General features: G+C 46.3%; 1 protein-coding gene across 1 annotated transcript in view; it reads right to left on the reverse strand.

The window, feature by feature from the left end:
- Positions 1–19,452, reverse strand: part of MYO5B (myosin VB) — a gene marked incomplete at its 3' end in the record, with an annotated part of 387,279 nt that overhangs the window by 160,556 nt on the left and 207,271 nt on the right. Inside the window, exon 5 of the mRNA XM_081252328.1 lies at positions 4,784–4,940. Coding sequence (XP_081108454.1) covers positions 4,784–4,940 — 157 coding nt within the window. The remainder of the gene's footprint in view (positions 1–4,783; positions 4,941–19,452) is intronic.

Consider the following 19,452-nt stretch of genomic DNA (forward strand, 5'->3'; position numbering starts at 1 on the left):
GGGTGGGCAAAAGAATGTTTAATGCAGGCTGTATTTAACAATAAAAAATACAGTCTAAATGTCTACCAATAGGAGGAAGAGATAAATAAAATGTGGAATATTCATAAATGGGATGCTACAAAGCTGTTAAACTAAACTAGAGCATGATGCATGGATAAATAAAAAAACAATCAGTGAAAAGCAAGTTGCAAAGTGGTTAACAGAATATGATACCATTTTTATGTGATATAAAAGAACTACCTTTTTTCTGGTTTATACATATACAAATATGTAGTAAAGTAAAAATGGACTAGAACAAATCATTTCAATATGATTGGGATTATACAGTACCGAGATGCATATCAACCAGCGTGGAAACAGAGAAGGGAGAAATTAGCCAATGCTGGCAGAACAGGAAACACTTTAAGAAGTGTAAGATGAAGTGGATCTTAAAGGGTGAGTAGAATTTTACCAGTGGGGAAGGAAAAGGAATTTTATTTATAAATATAGTGTAGACAAAGGGACAGGGGTATGTGAGAGCCCCAACAAGTGACGAATGGCTAGAGTGTGTTGAAACATGAGAGAAAACAAGAGGAGAAGGTAAGGTATGGTGGGGGCAGATTCTTGTATGAATAGGTTAATAGTTGTAGGCCTTCTTGCTTCTCCAGCTTAAAAAAAAAGTCAAACCCTGAAAATTACATAGTAACTGGTCTTAGTTTCTGTCAATTTTGCTCATTGTACCCCTAGCCCCCTTTCTTTCTCCCAGGTTGAGGGGAGTCTCTGGGGCTCCTAGAGTTGTATGCCTGCAGACTCCAGTCAGCCCAAGAAGCCATGTGACCCCTCTGGGCTGGGCCTGGGTTCTGGCCCTGCTCTATCAGTCTCTTGACTAGCAATATCTTTTTAATCAGTGCAGACTTGTGAACAAATCACGCCCAGGATGCTGACAAGCTCTTAAACAGAATGGGGTCAGAGAGCTCTGGCGCTGACAATAAAATCATCCCAATCCACCCAGCCAATCCCAATCCATCCTCAAGTCACCTTTAATTCAAACAACTGCCACTTAGTGCAGCCCACTGGGAATTCCGCCTCCTCAGACGGCCCTCAACTCTCCGGCTCCCTAGGAGGCATCTGCAGCTGCTGGCCTGCAGAAATAACGAGGTGATGACATGACCATAACTGATTGCTTTGTTGGGAGGTGCCAACGTTCCCCGGGACAGGACTGGAGTCATCAGTAATCAGCTGTGCCCTGATTAAAACATGACTTGCACCGGTTGTAACCCTCTGAGGAGCCGCAAAGCTGACTGGGCTTCCTGACACAAGGGCCCAAGTAAGACTCTGAACTTGTAAAAAGTTGGGTTTTGGCAGAGCAGAAGCTGCTCTTTCTCTGCTTGGCAACACTCTAATTCCACCTAGAGTTCTTCCTGGCAATAATTCTTCCTTCCCATGTTCATGTCCAATATTTCTCTCAAATGTAACACTCAATAACAGCTCAAGGGATAGTCTCTATGATAACAAAACTCTGTATTTGACAGAATGAGCCCTCTGGACTTACCCACATAATTTCCAGAGTACTAATTTGCACAACTTTAGAAATTTAATGTTTTGAGCTCAAACCACTGTAGCATTTGTTTACATGACATCATGCAAGATTAGGCTGGTTCATGTACACACTCCTCCTTCTCTAGGGGTGTGCATGTTGCTCTCACATTTCTTCCATGCCTCCCCAGCAGTCCACCAGCCTACTCAAGCTATAACAGATACTGAAAACATTAGATCATTTCAGATCACGGTCATTTAAAAAACATTCCCAAAGCAGTGACCCAAACAGGTGCACGCCAATGTTCACAGCAGCATTATTCACACTGGCCAAAAGGTGGACACAACCCAACTATCAGCGTAAGAATGGATAAACAAAATGTGGTATATACAAGCAACAAAACATTATGCAGCCATTAAAAAAAACCGCAAAGTACTGATGCATGCTACAACACGGATGAACCTTGGAAACATTATGCCAAGTGAAATCAGCCTGACACAAGAGGACTGATGTCATATGATTCCACTTGTATGAGAGACACCAAAGAGGCAGAAATTAGAATAGAGGTTACCAGAGGCTGAGTAGAGGGGAGAATAGGACGTTATTGCTGAATGGGTACAGAGTTTCTGTTTGGATGATTAAAAAACAATTCTGGAAATGGATGGTGGTGATGGTTGCACAACACTGTGAATGTACTTAATACCACTCAACTGCACACTTAAAATGGTTAAGGTGATAAATTTTCTGTTATGTATGTTTTATTACAACAAAACAATAAAATTAAAAAAAAACATCCCCCCTGTGTCTTGTACCTGCTTAATAATATGGTGACCTGTCTTCACTAAATCCCTATCTTGGCTAACAAGAACCGTGTTCAGTCACCAGAGACCAAACAGGTTTCTTCCCTTCCCTGTTTTGTCCAGAATAAGTACGTACTTTACCTCCAAAAGAAGAGGCACTCTCTGTCTTTGCAATTTTACTACCTAAAAGATGAACTGGGCTTCCCTGGTGGCGCAGTGGTTGGGAGTCTGCCTGCCAATGCAGGGGACGCAGGTTCGTGCCCCGGTCCGGGAGGATCCCGCATGCCACGGAGCGGCTGGGCCCGTAAGCCATGGCCGCTGAGCCTGCGCGTCCGGAGCCTGTGCTCCACAGCAGGAGAGGCCACAACAGTGAGAGGCCGGCGTACCGCAAATAAATAAATAAATAAATAAATAAATAGAAGAGGCACTCTGTGTCTCTGCAATTTTGCTACCTAAACGATGAACTGAATTTTGAAACTCAGAGGCGAAGGAAAAGCTGAAATCCTGGTCTCACTCCCACCTAAGATGAAACATGATGCTAATTGCAGAGTGCTGTCTTAGCTGCCTCCATTTAAGTGCAGTAGACGGCCCAAGGTGGGTGTGGACTCAAGTCCATGATCGTCTCCTGAATCCAGGCCATGGCCAGGCCGCCACCTTGGGGCTTAGAATAAATGCTATGAGCAAAGAGGCTACCCACTAAATGTCTGACAAAAGGAAGTTAAATTATGGTAAAACCATCTATTAATGTATGTCTGTAGCCAGTAAGTTTGTAAAAAGCTTAATGATATGGGGACAAGGCATATACTGTGATATTCAGTGAAAAAGCTGGAAGGAAATATACCAAAATATGGAAAAATTATTAGCAGGTTGTAGGATCATGGGGGATTATTCCCTTTTCTTCCATATTTTCCAGTGACTCCTTCCTATTTTTTTAAATATTTATTCAATAAATGGTTCTCAAACAGGTGTGGGACCCAGATCCGCAGCATCAGGATCACCTAGGAACTTGTGAGAAATGCAGATTCTCAGGCCCTTCTGAATGAGAAACTCTGGGGGTGGCGCCCAGCTATCTGCTTTAACAAGGCCTCCAGGCGATTCTGATGCACAGTCAAGTTTAAGAACAACTGTAATCTAATAGAAGTGTTTTTTTGTTTGTTTTTATCTGTTTGGTAAAAATGCCTTCAACTGTATGGACCATTTCCCAATTCATATAAGAACAGATACCAAAACTTGCTTTTGTCTAATTCTTAGTGAACACAGTGTGTCTGATTACTCAGCAGAGAGTAAAAGTTCTCTGGATAATGCAACTCTGTAGGCAGGAGAGTTTGCCTGGATAATCAACGAGCTCCTATGAACTGACACTCAATTTACTCCTGCACTTGGTAAAGGAAGAAGGAGAGAGAGGGGACCTGGGAAGGTCCAGGCAGGTTCTTGTTCCCCCAGCTCCAAAATAATCTGAAGGACCAACCACACCGGTGCTTTGTGTCTTAATCGACGGGGCTCAAGGCTGTGCAGAGAAACCTGATGCTGTTTTGGCAGCTTTTGGCCTCAACCGAATTTCTTCTTACTAAAACAAAGGGGCTGTTCGGGTCTTGCAGAAGGGCCTACTCCTACCAGACCGCAGCCCAGACAATAATGAAGAGCCTCAGCTTCAAAGGCAGGAAATCAAAGCTGGCTCAGGTACTGTGCAGCCATTTAGCTCAACTCCATGAGAATGAAGCATTTATAAGGAACAGAAGAAAAAGAGAGATGGAGTTCTGACCCAATAACATGGTTTACTATAGCTAGACCTACGGTTTTGGAAATATCTCTGGCCCTGCACTTGCACTGGCCTCTCTGAGGCCACCCAGCCAGGAGGTCGGGGTGGTAAAGAGACAGGCAAGACCCGTCCATGCCAACAAAGGTAACATTTTCTGAGGATCTTCAACAGATTCTGTGTTGTCACATAGCTTTTGACTCTCTCTCTCCCCAAAAGATAAAACGTCCAAATATTTTTTGGGAGAAAGGGGAATCTTTTATCTAGGCCTCCTCACCGCCATGAAGACTGCCCTCCTGATTCAGCGGACCTTCATAGCATCAAATGGTTTAGGTGGGACACTGATGTGCTGACACAGGATGGCAGCAGGGGGGAGGAACACAGCAGAGATGGCGGCAGATGGGGGAGGACTGTCACAACAGTATTCAGCAGAGTCAAGGAACAAGGAAAACATGAAGAGGTCACTGTACCCAATACTGGGGACCTGGGCTACCAGGTCAGAATATTCCCAAATCTGTGGTTTTAGGGGTACCTTTGAAATTCTTCCCTCAGCAGTGGACAACGGGTTCTTGGGGAGAGGCATGAATGCTGACCATGTGAGTGGCTTCCAAGAACTCTGTGATCGGCCACGCGAGGCTGGACACTCAGCAGTCTTAGTGCCAGCAGAAGGGACTCCAGCCAAGAAGGCCAAGGACATTCGGATGGCTTTACCTCCATGATGGGACTGGACGCCAGGACCTTCTCTTCGATGTTGGTGTCACTGGCCGAGCCACTAACCGTGGCGAAATAGCGCATGGCGTACTTGGCCGACACGGTCTTGCCGGCTCCAGACTCCCCGCTGACTATGATGGACTGGTTCTTCTCATCTCTGCAAAGGAAAAAGCCTTGGTCAGTCGCTGGCCGTGGAAGGGCATGGTCACCTTCCAATGACACCGTCCCCTTCCAATGACACTGTTGACAAAGGCCCGAACCCAAGCAGGAGCATCCCTTCCTCGTTCAGGAGTAAATGTGAGGGGCAGGGTAAAAACAGCCCACCTTCCTTCATACGCTTGCTTGCACAAGATCTCAAAGAGGGAGAAAGAAGCTCGGAGAAGGGCTTACAAATCCTATTTTATGACCTGAGGGGATGGGGATGTAGCCGTCGGGTCACTCTCCCAAGTTCTCTCTGGAGGCAGTACCCCAGAGACCACTCCCTTACATAGACATCCCCTGAGAACTCACATAAATATACACTTTCAGTTACATAATCTTGCCTTTCTGTTACATGCCCATCTTGTGCCACTTTCTTCAAGAGCAAGGTTCTTTTCTTCTCCTCTTGTATTTGAGCCTAGCATGCCAGCAGACACAGTTCTGAACATTTTTGTTCCTGTAGATCTACCACAAAGGGCATGCTACTAACCACCAGGCTGATCTTGCCTCAAGTTTCCCAGAAATTGGATAAAACAGCTATCGATTGCAATAAGAGGGAGTTCAGTCAGACTAAATGGGAGGCAGAGAGCAGATACTCTACATCAGATTAAATGTATCTGTATGTATCTCTTTGAGACAGATAGGAGACAGACAAGTAATGGAAAACAGCAGCCTATCTGGTCTCCAAGGAACATGGATGTTCAAGCAGGGAGTAAGAACAAACATCTGGGCCACGAGTTTGGGAAACGAATTGCTTGTAAGAGCTATACTCAGCCATCTACCTCCAGCCCACAAATCCACTGCCAGGAGGAGGGCAGGCAGTTCGCTTTCAATCTGCAGTACATTTAACAGTGCCTGGCACAGAGAATACACCCGAGATAAAACATTATGTTGGAGGAGAAGCCAACTTAGGGATCAACCAGCCCTCTTCCTTTCCAGGTGAAGAAACCGAGGAGTGTGAAGTCAGGTTCAGAACACAGGTCTCCTGGCACCAGCTCAGTACTCCTAACACCAGCTCCTGTGGCTTCCTGGGCAGGGCTGGCTACAGAAAGAACGGCCTGCCCCACCTCGGTAATTATCAGCACAGGTAGACTGTACCTGATCAGCACAGGTGAATGGATGTTGGCCCTGCTTCTGGGCCAACAGCTGAGAAGCTGAAAAAAGTGGTGTGATGACACTGATGTCAACTAGAGGTGAACTAGAAAGACAGACAAAAACCGGTTTGAAAGGGGGGCCCCCGGGGGAGAGTCAGGTGTGGTAGCCGGGCTGAAGAAACCTTAACCTTCAGCTGCTTTTCAAGGTCAGTGAAGAGCTGAGCAGTCTCAGCTCACACACCCCATCACTAAGTGGGAAGGGACTTGAGTGAATACAGGTGGCAAGTAGATGCTATTGAGAAGATGAAGCTGAAAAAACTCATCTTTCAAATTGGCTATACAACCAATTACGTGAAAAGTTACATAGAATCTCACCTAGTATTTGGAGGATGGAATAAGAAGTGGCTTTCGGAGAGCCCTTGTAGTTCTAGGATACCACTGTCATGAGAGTGTGTTTCTCCTCTCCTTGGTTCTGTGAAAACTTCATACTGAAAGGTGGCCTCTCAAGAAGCCTGTGGATGCTTACAGTTCCCATTCTCATTTGTTGTTTAAATTTTATATGACATCCACTGGACCCTGGGGACCAGGACAGGTATCACCCCTCCTCTTCTCAATACCATCATAATCAACTCCTTAGAGAACTGCTCAGAAGCACAACCATCCCAAGGGACTAAGCGTCTAACAAGCTGGGCTTTAGACCTATGAAAGAGAACCAGGTTTGATGCCACCTTTAAAACTACCTGAATCTGCAACAGGGAGAACTAAATTGCAGGAGCCATACCCAAAAGTTTGGAGTTTTGCTCAAAGTCTGTATGTTTAACCTAAAAAGGATGAGCACAGGTTGTGTCTAAGACTTGGTCCTCCACAGAGAACCACATCGAATGGGGAGGTATATACTGTCCAAATAACTTAATAAGGATCCCTGGGAGCAATATGTGGATGCCAGGAGAGAATTAATCAGATTGGTGGGGGGCTGGGGGTCGTGAGCACTGCCAGGCACCCTGTGGCAACACAGCACACAGAGGGAACTGAACTGCGAAGAGACCCAGGTAACATACTACATCTGGCACAAAAAAGGTGGCACAGACCAGTGACACCTGTCACTTTTCACCTGCTGTGTCAAGATGGCCATTGCCCTGTGCATCACTGGGAGATGACTGAAAAGTCACACACTGCTCAGGAAAGAGAATGACTCATACAAGAGGCAGAAAACTTTGAGGACCAAGCAGGCTACTCCACGTGTAAGTGGCCAGAAAGGCAAAAAGGCAGGGCCACTTCACGTGACAACAAAGTGTCAGGACCTCACAAAGAGAGGGAATCAAAGGCAGGGAAACAGAAAACTGGCAGGACATGGAAGCTAACTTTGGTGTTTTGATGAAAATGCATATACGTGGCCAAACTATTATCAGGGGTTATAAACATCCCCAAGTGTTTCAAATCTTTACACTTGAGCCTCTTGGGCATGAGGGAGTCTGGGCAGCGACCATTAGTGCTAACTCCCACCTAATTTGGTGGATAGTCAAACTGATGCTGATAAGACTAAAGTCAGGGAAATTCAACTCTTCTTAGACCAACAAGGACCTTTGAACAACTTCCTTTACTGAGACCCACTTAAAATATTTTTTAAAATTGATGATTTTTATTTAGTTCCACTGCACTTCTGCACATCCTACCTACTCCCATTCTTAGTCTACTATATGGCCGGGTACACATTACGTATCTGTACACTATTTGTAACGGCCCATAAGTTGGCCTTGGGCATGATGTGCAACAGCATCCTCAGTCTGTTCTACCCGTATTAGCTTTGCTTCCAACTCAACTAGAGAACACAAGACCAGAATACGGGCAGTAAAAACAAACTTGATTTTGAACCTCACGTGCACTGGTTAGCTGTCTGACTTTGAGCAAGGGAGTTGACTTCCTGACCCTCAGATTATCTCAGTCCAGTCTCTTATGACTTTGATCCCCAACCATGCTCATGCTCTTCTAGGTGGTCACCTTGACTTAGGGACCGAGGTCTCTAATTCATCCTAACATTCCTGCCAGATTAAATGTCTACAGCACGGCTCTAATCATGCTCTCCCCGCTCAAAAAAAGTTAACTACTCATCGCTTACCGCATCAAGTCCAAACTCCTTAGTTGAACTCCTCCACAAGGCACATCCCAACACTAAAACTCTTGACAAGCATCGGCATGTTATGGTGCTAAGAACAGAACACCGGGCTTTTGGTCTAAGGATCTTGTCTGAGTCCTGGTTCAGCCATCAGCAGGCTCTTTGTAAGCCTTAACCACGTTACAGAGGATATGCCCATCTTACAGATTTGCTGCAAGATTATATGAAACGATCTCTACGCTTTGTATAAGATGAGGGTATTAGAGTCCAGACAAAATGAGCTACGCATCGGTCTCTGAAACTGCACACTTTCCCAGCACTGCCATTTATGGTTTTCCCCCTACCTGAAATCACCTTCAACATACACCCTTCTACTGAAGTCCAACCTGTCTCAGGCAGCCCAGCAGGCAATTATTTCTCTGTCTTCTAAAGTCTCACATCATTTGCTTTGTGCCACTTGGAAGGCATTGTCACCTCTCATCCCATATTGATGTCAGGCCCTGTGTGGTCATTTTACTTGCTGTGTGACCTTGGGTCACTTCTTTTCTCTGGGCCTCTGTCTTTTCATCTTGAAAAGTACAAGGTTGTGACATGGACTCCCCCAGTGATTTAATCTGTCTCTGACATTCGATAATTCCGTGATCAAAATTGTAACAGAAGTGTGGGTGCGGAAAAGCTCTCAGTTTCAAACTTCCATTACTTAGGGCTGGTTGTGGGGGAGATATTTATGAGCATGGAATTCTACCCGGTGTCCTTCAAAAACACAGCCAAGGTATGGCTCCATCCATTCGGCCAAGTTACAGACATGACTTAGCTGACAACTTGGGTCCATGTGCTTTTCAGTCAGTCCTTTTCTCCTGAGCCCAGTGAGGTTCCCTTTACAGGCATTCCTTGGAGATATTGCAGGTTCGTTTCCAGACCACCACAATAAGGCAAATATCCCAATAAAGAGAATATCACAATAAAGCATCATATGAATTTTTTGGTTTCCCAGTACATGTAAGTTATGTTTATACTATACTGTAGTCTATTAAGTGCACAATAGCATTATGTCTAAAAAAAACAATATACATACCTTAATTTAAAAATACTTTATTGCAAAAAAATGCTAACCACCATCTGAGCCTTCAGCCAGCTGTAATCTTTTTGCTTGGGGGGGGTGTCCTGCTGCTGACTGATCAGAGTGGTGGTGCTGAAGGCTGGGACGGCTGTGACCGTTTCTTAAAACAAGACCACAGTGAAGTTTGCTGCAGCAACTGACTCCTTTCACTTGAACACTTAGAGCCACTGTAGGGTTATTAATTGGCCTAAGTTTCTTTCTTTTTTTTTTTTTTGCGGTACGTGGGCCTCTCACTGTTGTGGCCTCTCCCATTGCAGAGCACAGGCTCCGGACGCGCAGGCTCAGTGGCCATGGCTCACGGGCTCAGCCACTCCGCGGCATGTGGAATCCTCCCAGACCGGGGCACGAACCCGTGTCCCCTGCATCGGCAGGCGGATTCTCAACCACTACGCCACCAGGGAAGCCCTGGCCTAAGTTTCAATACTGTGTCTCGGGAAATAGGGAGGCCCGAGGAGAGGGGGAGAGATGGGGGAAGGGCTGGTTGGAGGAACAGGCAGAACACACAAAACATTTACCAATTAACTTCACCCTCTTACATGGGTGTGGTTCGCAGCACCCCAAAACAATTACAATGGTAACATCAAAGATCACTGATCGCAGATCACGGTAACAAATAGAATAATTGTGGAAAAGTTTGAAATACTGCAAGAATTACCAAAATGTGACACAGAGACTTGCAGTGAGTAAATGCTGTTGGAAAAATGGTGCGGATAGACTTGCTTGACACAGGGTTGCCATGAACCTTCAGTTTGTAAAAAAAAAAAAAAAAAAAAAAGGCATTATCTGTGAAGCACAATACAGCAAAGGGCAATAAAACAAGGTCTGCCTGTATTTAGAAAAATTAACCCATGGCCATGGCATTTCATGCTGTGAAATACCAGCCGTTACTCAGGCCCAGGCTGTCTTCAGGAAGGCAGCACCACCTTAAGCAGGAAAAGCCCCTTGAAGGCCTGTGCGCCAGGCAAGAGCACAGGATTCCCGGTCAGGTACCAGCCACTCTCCAGCTTCCAGGTAAAACACCAGTAACCAACACGTGTGCCACAGACTCTCCCTGGTTCACACTGGATCCCTGTCTTTGACATCTGAGAGGCGGGACTTAATCGCTGCTAAGCCACCTGCTCTTCTGGTAAAAGTTTCCCACCAAATCACTGCAGCACTTGAAGCTCCCTGAGCAAGGCCAACCTCCCTCCCCGTCCCCATTTTTGGAGAGTGGAAAAGGCGGCTGTCCAGGCACCTGAGGTCCACACTGCAGAGCACTGATCAGCCAGGGAGACACTGCGGGGACTGCGGGGACACCCTGCTGAAGCGTTGTCTTGTTTAGGCTTCCTGCAGAGAATAACGCATCACCCGTGGCCTCCCCATCAGCAGTGCGCACACAGAACCATCAGGAAAGCACTGCTTCAGCCGATTCTGACGGAGAGAAGCCCCGGCTGTGACAATGAGGCCAGGCCCTCCACCTGTGGACGGCTGTGGCACCACCATCCTCCCACCTGGAACCCCCTGTTCTAACTGCCACAGTGCGTCCACACATCAGTCCCTGAACTGAGAGCTCCCGGAGGGCGGGCACTTGCTTTAAGCTCGAACCTGCAGGGTTCCTGGGGCCAAAGCCTCACCGTCACTTCCCGTGCCCCGACCCAGGCCTTCTGTGTGTAAGTGGCACCAGCCTCCACTCACCCACTTCAGCCAGAAACCTGGAGTCACTGTGGATTCCTCCCTTTCCCTCCAGACAGCATGCCCTATTGACTTCACCTCCCAGTACAGACGGCTCTCGACTCTGGACCTCCTTGTCCCAGCCATCATCATCTCTGACAAGCATTGCAATAGCAGCTTTCTCACCCTCACTGTCACCCTTCTGTAAGGCAACCTTTTTTTTTTTTTTTTTTTTTTTGCGGTACGCGTGCCTCTCACTGTTGTGGCCTCTCCCGTTGCGGAGCACAGGCTCTGGACGCGCAGGCTCAGCGGCCATGGCTCACGGGCCCAGCCGCTCTGCGGCACGTGGGATCTTCCCGGACCGGGGCACGAACCCGTGTCCCCTGCATCGGCAGGCGGACTCTCAACCACTGCGCCACCAGGGAAGCCCTGTAAGGCAACCTTTTTATATGACCTTGTGTCGTGAATATGGGATTAAACCTCTCCCCCTGCTTTAAGCCGTCCAATGGCACCCCTCTGCCTCCAAGATCCCAGCTCTGGGATCATGTTCATTACCCTCCGTGAACCAGCACCTCCCTTTCCAGCTTTATCACGTGCCCCTCTTCCCTCTGTTCATGACGCTCAAGCCACACAGGGCTTGTTTCTTTATTCCTTCCTCCTTTACAGCTGTCTGAAGCTATTCCAGTTCAAACTTATTTTCCCTTCTTTGACCTCACAACTCTTAATGCCTGGTACTCAATCATATTCTGATGGCAGCACACGCCTTACTACTTTTCATTGTAATTAATGACCACCACCTACTCACATCATGCTCGAATGGTGTACAAAACTCTCGGCCATGTTATCTCTTGCTTAGGACTCATGAGACTATTGGTGCCAGACTTCTCATTTTAAAGAGGAAAAAACTGAAGTTTGGAAAGGCCGAGTGATCTTCCCAGAGTTCTCAGCTAGTAAGACACCAAGTGCAAACTTGAACATAGGCTTCCTTACCCCTGTACAACTTCCCACTGGGTTATGCTGTGACATCTCTGTATCACCACTACAGCCCCTTCATGTATAATCAAGCATCCATTAGTGAATCCCGCTAACAAATCTAGCCTCGGTTAAGACATTAGACATGAATCAGGTGTCCCCAGTGCTGGTTGGCTTAGCATCACCTCCTCAGCTAAAACATCACTTCTCCAGAAGCCCTCCCCTGACCACCCTACTTTCATAGTATTCAGCATACAATTTACTAATACTTTACTGATCTACTTAGTAGTCCTTCCACCGTTTTCTTCCCCACTAGATGGTAAGTTCCATGACGGCCAATCTCAGATGCAGGGCTTGGATGGGCAGGCCAGCACCTGGACTGTGTCAAGAAAAGAGCCCTAGTAAGGGCTGTCATATATGGTGGTCTATATAGGCTGAGGCCAGGGTCTGGTGCCCCCTAGAGATGTGCAAGTTACTGCCTGCAAACCAAACTTGGTGGTTCCTTCCCTGAGTTCAGTTTCCCCGCTCGCCCATGGGAAGGGGGCTGACAGGAGGGGCCACAAGCCTCAGGCAGGTGCGACTCTCTTTCCCTGGATTGGGCACTCCCTGAGAGAGGTGAAGAGGTGGGAACAAAACCCACTAAAAACCCGGACACACAGTGGAGGTGCAAAACAGGATGGAGGGAAAGCCTGGCTAAGGTGCAGTGGGAGGGATGCCCTGTCTCTGAACACATCATGAAGTCCCTCCATTGTTTCTTCCTCCAGTAACAAATCACCTGAAAATTTAGGTGTGTCAGTAGAATATATTCTATTCACTAATGGGATAATCAATCTACTGTCTCTTGCCTGTCTATATCTGTCTAGTCTCTAATGATATTTTCAACACAATCATCACAATGCAGGCCATCTACTATGGTTAAAAAAGAAAAAGAACTGCACCAGAGAATGGGGATACAAAGAATTTTTAATCAAGAATTTCTGTTGAACAAAGATATTTGTGTTAGTACCAGGGACAGAGTTAATAACTGGGAGACAGACTAAGAAAACAATGAAGGGGCTTCCCTGGTGGCGCAGTGGTTGAGAGTCCGCCTGCCAATGCAGGGGACACGGGTTCGTGCCCCGGTCCGGGAAGATCCCACGTGCCACGGAGCGGCTGGGCCCGTGAGCCATGGCTGCTGAGCCTGCGCGTCCGGAGCCTGTGCTCTGCGATGGGAGAGGCCACAGCGGTGAGAGGCCCACGTACCGCAAAAAAAAAAAAAAAAAAGAGAGAGAGAAAACAATGAAAATGAATCTTAGACGCAATGCCAACTAAAAAAAAATGACAGTACTATACATGGTATGACACTTTCTTTAGAAACTCAACAAGAAAAAAGAAACATGATGCTTAGGGATACAAACACAACTATATTAATACAAAATGATATCAAAACCCCATTAGAATGGGGGAAGTCATGTAACATCAGGTAGAAGGCAGAATCAGATTGGCGGAAATAAAACTGGGTTTTGTGGGGAGGGAAAAGTAAGGTTTGGGGACAGAGATAGGTTAGGATGGAGGTAAAGTTAGGTGAGAAGGATACAGAAAATTACAGTGAGGCAGTTTTGGGCTCAAAACAGAGCCATACAGTTACAGTGAGTCTAAAGTTAAAGATTCCTCTCAAGGTTGGGGCACTAGAAAGAACAGTCCTGCTGTGAGAAGGGGCTGGGCAAGAAAGCTCCAAGCTAGAGATTCTATGAAGCCTGCCAACAAGAAAGCCTGGCTCCAAGTGGGAAGGAAGACACATGTCCTGGCCAGCTAGAGGGAGGGCACCTATGTGAGGGGTCCTCCAGGCTCACGGCCCACGCAGGCCCGGGGCTCTAGGTGTGAGGGAGGCAGACAAGCATCCCTGAGCACTGCTGCCAGCAGGCACGAATGTCCTACACTGCCACCCCCCCAGGTAGCATTGTGTGCTCACAGCCCAGAACTCAAGCCATGCAAGAAGGCTGCCATAAATATTCATGGAAAACCGTTCAACTGGTACTTAACAGTCAGGGTCCTAAGTGTCTACTCAGTAAGATGAAATTGAACCTTCTTACAGTGCAGGAGCTAAGTACTTAGTGCATTTCATATCCAAGTATCACTTTTCCACTTCAATTTCACAGTGGCCTTCCGAGTGTTAAGTTCTATTTATAAACCTCCTAGGTGTAGTGTGATACAGGTAGTAGCAAAATGAATCCATCTCCTTCCACTTACTCGCTGTGCCCAGGAGAGGCCGTCTCCTCTCAGATGTGAACGCACCCCAGAAAGAACCTCTGGGAACTCAGTCAAGCCCACCCCTCACTGGAAGATAAGCAGGGCAGACTGAGACAGACTGGGTGGGGGGCTCCCTGGCGTGAACGGGGATGGGCCAACTTCTCCGCTTTTAAACTAAAGGGCTGGAAGATGATCCTTAACACCTCCTGCTATTCCTGAACTCTGTGATTCTAGATCCAGGTTATAGCTGAGCTGTGCGATACTCCACGTCAACGGCAGCTACCCGCTAATTTTGAAGATATACCTTCAAACTCAGAAATCTATGGGTTTAGATGAAGGGGAGCCACAGAGGCAAATGTTTCCTGTGATTTTATACTTTACAGAATTATTTTGTTTATTTTGTTATCATTAGCTGGGGGTAAACTAGGATATACACATATTTGTACTCTACAGAACCAAATAAACCCTTTTCAAGCTCTATTTCATTTAGTGCTGGAAACTATTTTGCAGCGAAGGAACACATTCAAGCCATACTCAGGTAAAAAAGGCTTCCCGTTGGTCAGTAGTCTAGTTAGTTAGTATCTGAAGCCAGGTGCATCTGAGCACCTCAGTCTAAAGCTCATCCTCTTTCTCTACACTGCACTCTCTCTGCCAAGCTACCAGTAAGATACAAGGTCTTTTATGATTTCTCGTATAAATACTGCCTCATCCATTCATAAATATTAGGGCATCCCTGCAAGTCAATGTCAGCATCTCCTCTCATTTCTCCAGGTTGCCTCTAACGTGATCTCATCTTCCCTCATGACTACAACTGCCACCCAGAAGTTGTCCACACTCAGATATATCTCTCCAACCCAGCTGTCTGCCAAGAGCAAAGCACATATGCACAACTGCCCTCTGGACAATGATACTCATCCTTTCTCTCCGGGATTCTTCCACAGCATCATAACTGGTCCTCCTGGGCCTATTTTAGCCCCTACTCTCAATCCATTCTCCTCATTGCCATTGGAAAGATACTTCCAAAACCCTCATTTGACTGTATGTAGGTCCCGCTAAGCACACTCTCATGAGACACTGTGGCCTGTGGGATGCCTTCAGCGTCTTCAGCATTCCAGGCCCTTGGTGATCTGTTCCAAGAGGCCATTCCAGGCAGAGGTGTCAGGCTGTGCAAAGGGTGGGAAAGCACAAGCAGTGCTCAGGGAAGAGGGTGAAGTTTAGGGCACTAAGACCCCAACAGGCAAGTCACGGCCTCTGGCAACAATTTGACTGCAAAGAACCATCATTTGTTCATCAGCCCTGGCTGTACCTTAGAAACACCTGTGGAACTTATGAAACTCTCCCTCCTGGATTCCACAGCAGACCCACTGGATCACAATCTCTGGGGGTGGGGCCCAGATATTTGTTTTTTTTAAAATTCCACAAGTGATTCTGATGTTCTGCTACAACATTAGTTCTGCTAGGGTTAAGAACCACCACTCAACAGCTTAATTAAATGGGTGACTATATAGATATGTTCAGGTACTCGTAGAAATTCAAATACCTTGTAAATTATTCATGTTTGATATCAGCCTAATACCATGTAACACTGAACGTAAAACAACGATTAGCTACACAGAGGCTCAGAGGCTACCCAGTCCTTAATGTGTGAATTTATTAACCATTCTTCCTGGCTGCAGACAATAGGAGCCTTTACATTTAAGTCTACACTCCAGCTAATGGTTTATGATAAATCACCTAGAAATCAAAGTAGAGTCTCCTCATTAATTGGATTTACATTGTTGATACCCACATAGTTGAAATAACAGTGGAGACTGGTTAGAAGCATGCAGATGCACACACACTACAAGGAGTCTGCTGCTGCCTGAAATGCCTATAGCTGGGAAAAGGAGACAGCTTTGCCCTATCCCTACTTCAGGTGTTCTTTACCTGGGGCCCACACATTCCCAACAGGCCCATGAACACAATTCAGGGGGATCCGTGAACTTAAATGGAATTAAAAAAGCACATCTTTATTTAGTTTTTACTAAATTTTAACAACTTTAAAATTTCCTTCAGTTAAGAATATAGCCAAAAATTATACAAGTGAACTTATTTGTAAAACAGAAATAGACTCACAGACATAGAAGACAAACTTATGGTTACCAAAGGGGAAAATAGGGGGAGGGATAAATTAGGAGTCTGGGATTAACAGATATACACTACTATATATAAAATAGATAAACAACAAGGTCCTATTGTATGGTACAGGGAACTATATTCAATACCTTGTAATAACCTATAATGGTAAAGAATCTGAAAAAGAAAAAAAAAATATATATATATATAATGGAATCACATTGCCGTACACCAGAAACTAACACAACATTGTAAATCAACTATAGTTCAATTTAAAAAAATAAAGAAAACAAAAGAATATAGTCAAAAACAGAGAGAACAGAAAGAACCTGTGACTCTGACACCATATTACAGTTGCTGCAGATAGCATTAAATATTTACACTCATCACTACTTCAAAATGATGGTTATTATTAGATCTGCCACTAATGCATTAACCATGCCTTATATTTATCATAAACTCCTAAAATATTTCAATATAATCAGTCCTTTGTAATTGTACATATTATATTTGATACATTTAAATGTTTTAAATGGAACAAAAATGGTTAGGAACCCCTGAACCTCTTTTCAAAGTGTTTTTCTTTTCTTTTCTTTTCCTGATTGCAAAATCCTGCCTCTTTACACAGCATTAATGACAACGACTTTCAAGGAAACCATGCTTACATTTCACCAGTCCTGCTGCATTTTCCAAGAGCCAATCAGAAACACCACTAAGTGTGCTGGTAGAGGTGGGAGGCAGATTTGAGAGACCCCTAGGATATGGGGCAAGGCTCTCTCCACTGGAAAACACTGTAGCTTAAGCCATAAAGTAGGTATATAAACTTTCAGGCCTTAAAACTGAAGCTTACTCGAAGACTAAATGGCACTCTCACACTGTCTGCATCTGACTACCTTTAACAGTCCAACACCGCCCTTTGGGAATGCAAGGATTTTGAGATGTACTTTCTAATAAATTCCTGGGTGATGCGGATGCTGCTGCTCTGGGCACCCTGAGAATCATTATCCCTTTGCTGGTTTGAAATTTCATGATTCTCTTATGTGGCCATGAAGTTATTACAGCACCTGGGCCTGAAGCTGCATCTGCCTTGGTTATTTTGGGGGAGCCTACTCCAGTGTGTAAGGAGCTGGCTCAAAGGCAGTGTTTGTGGGCCCGTCTCCCCGCCTCCAGTTGCCACAAGGCTCTCACAGGCCTCCTTTCAGAGGGACTCTTCACTGAGTTCAGCTTTCTCTGGACCCTTCCTGTCCTGAATGCAGCCACCCCAGCCTCGTGGCCCAGAAACCATTTGTCCAACCTTTCAAGTATGAAATGCTCAGCACCGGGTGGGGGTGGGAAAGGAGGAGGACAGGTACTCAGCACTGGGTAGTGTCAGGAACTGCCAGGCCCTAGGGCAGACGGTGGACAAACCAGAGTCTGGTGCCCAGAAGGCATTCAGTATTTCATGATGAAGGAACAGATACTGTAGGTGGAAAAATAGAATGCGAAAGACAGTTTGGCTACGGAAAGGAACTGCTAATTGCTGTCATTTGTGTCAGGTATTTAATATTTATGCCCAAATTATCATGTAGCACAATGATTATGAACATCATTAAACATGTTAAGACTAATTCTGCTGTAGGCTTTACTCAGCTACAAAAATAAATGCTCCACCTTCACAGTGTTTTCCCTATACAGCTTAAAAAAAATTAGACCACTACTGCCAGGCACAAACCCACAGACCTGAGCCACGAGGAAGCTGACTGCCTTAGGAATCTCACTTATGACCCACTAGCCATAAACTAAAGAGTCCCAAAGGCAAGTAAAGTAAGGGGGACCATGCAGGTGTGGGTTTGACTACAATGCACTGGAGCCTAAGCATCAGTTAAGCAGGGTGGTAAAGCTTTGAAGAAAAAGACGTGATAAAGGAACCAGGGAAACGCAGGGCAAAGCAAGTCTCTGCAACTTGCAGATAAAGGCAGTGGAAACTAAGGTTCCAAGACATACTCGATAGGGGGATTGATATAGGATAGAGAAGTCATGCCTTTCTTGAGGGCAAAGGTCAGCAGGGGGGTCAGTGGCACAAGTGGGAAGCTAGCAGGAGAAGTTCCAGGGTCAATATCCATTTTCTGCTAACAGATCTATAAAGGAAGAGCTTCTCCATTCTTCTCCCTTCAACGGGGGATCTAAGCAGGCAAGGAATATGTGTATAGGACTCTTAGACAATACAGAATTGGAGAATAAAGGGCAGCATTTGCTTTTCTATGTAGTTTTCTTTGATATGAAATGCAGTCTCTTATGACAAAGTAGCCAAGGTGTTGAATGTGGAGCACTTCAGTTACCTGTTTCCATAATGAGCTCTAGTTTATAAAAGAGCTCTTGGGCTTCCCTGGTGGCACAGTGGTTGAGAGTCCGCCTGCCGATGCAGGGGACACGGGTTCGTGCCCTGGTCCGGGAAGATCCCACATGCCGCGGAGCGGCTGGGCCCGTGAGCCATGGCCGCTGAGCCTGTGCGTCCGGAGCCTGTGCTCCGCAACGGGAGAGGCCACAGCAGCGAGAGGCCCTCGTACAACAGAAGGAAAAAAAAAAAGAGCTCTTGACGGTTGTTTACTTTGCTGTGTCTCCGCCCTCACCATCCTCTTTGTTAGTGTAAACACACCCTCGCTCCTTCCACTTCCTGCTTTTAGTCACTTCGTAGCATCACCCAAAGAGGGTACACAGTAGAACCTGAGGGAATAGGGCACAGGGAAGGGCTTCACTTGACCGGACCAAAGGTTCTCCTCGGCTGCCTCCATCCCAGGTGGCCCAGGGAGCTGCCCCGGCACCAGGTTGGAGGTGGAATTCCCATCACCTTCTGCACTCTCCAGCCTCACCTGGGACCCCATGCCCAGCGGACCACACTGAGACAGACTGACACACAGGACTGTGAAGAGAGGGAGACTAGGAAAACACCGCAGTCAGCGAACAGCAGCCAAGCTGTGAGAAATCTGAGCCGGGGCTGGGGCTGGGGCCGGGGCCAGCAGAGGAATCAGCCCGACCCCATGAGCTTCACCCTCCACCGGCAGAACCAGCACCACAACTACAAGTTGTAAGGAAGCTGCCGCCAGCTCCAAGAAACACAGAACCTTTGTAGGTGCAGTCGAATGGCACTATTCATGCTCTCCCACATGCAGCCACAATTTCTTTTTACCTCTTTCTCACT

Source organism: Mesoplodon bidens, assembly GCF_964165515.1.
Source record: "Mesoplodon bidens genome assembly, chromosome: 13".
NCBI classification, from domain to species: domain Eukaryota; kingdom Metazoa; phylum Chordata; class Mammalia; order Artiodactyla; family Ziphiidae; genus Mesoplodon; species Mesoplodon bidens.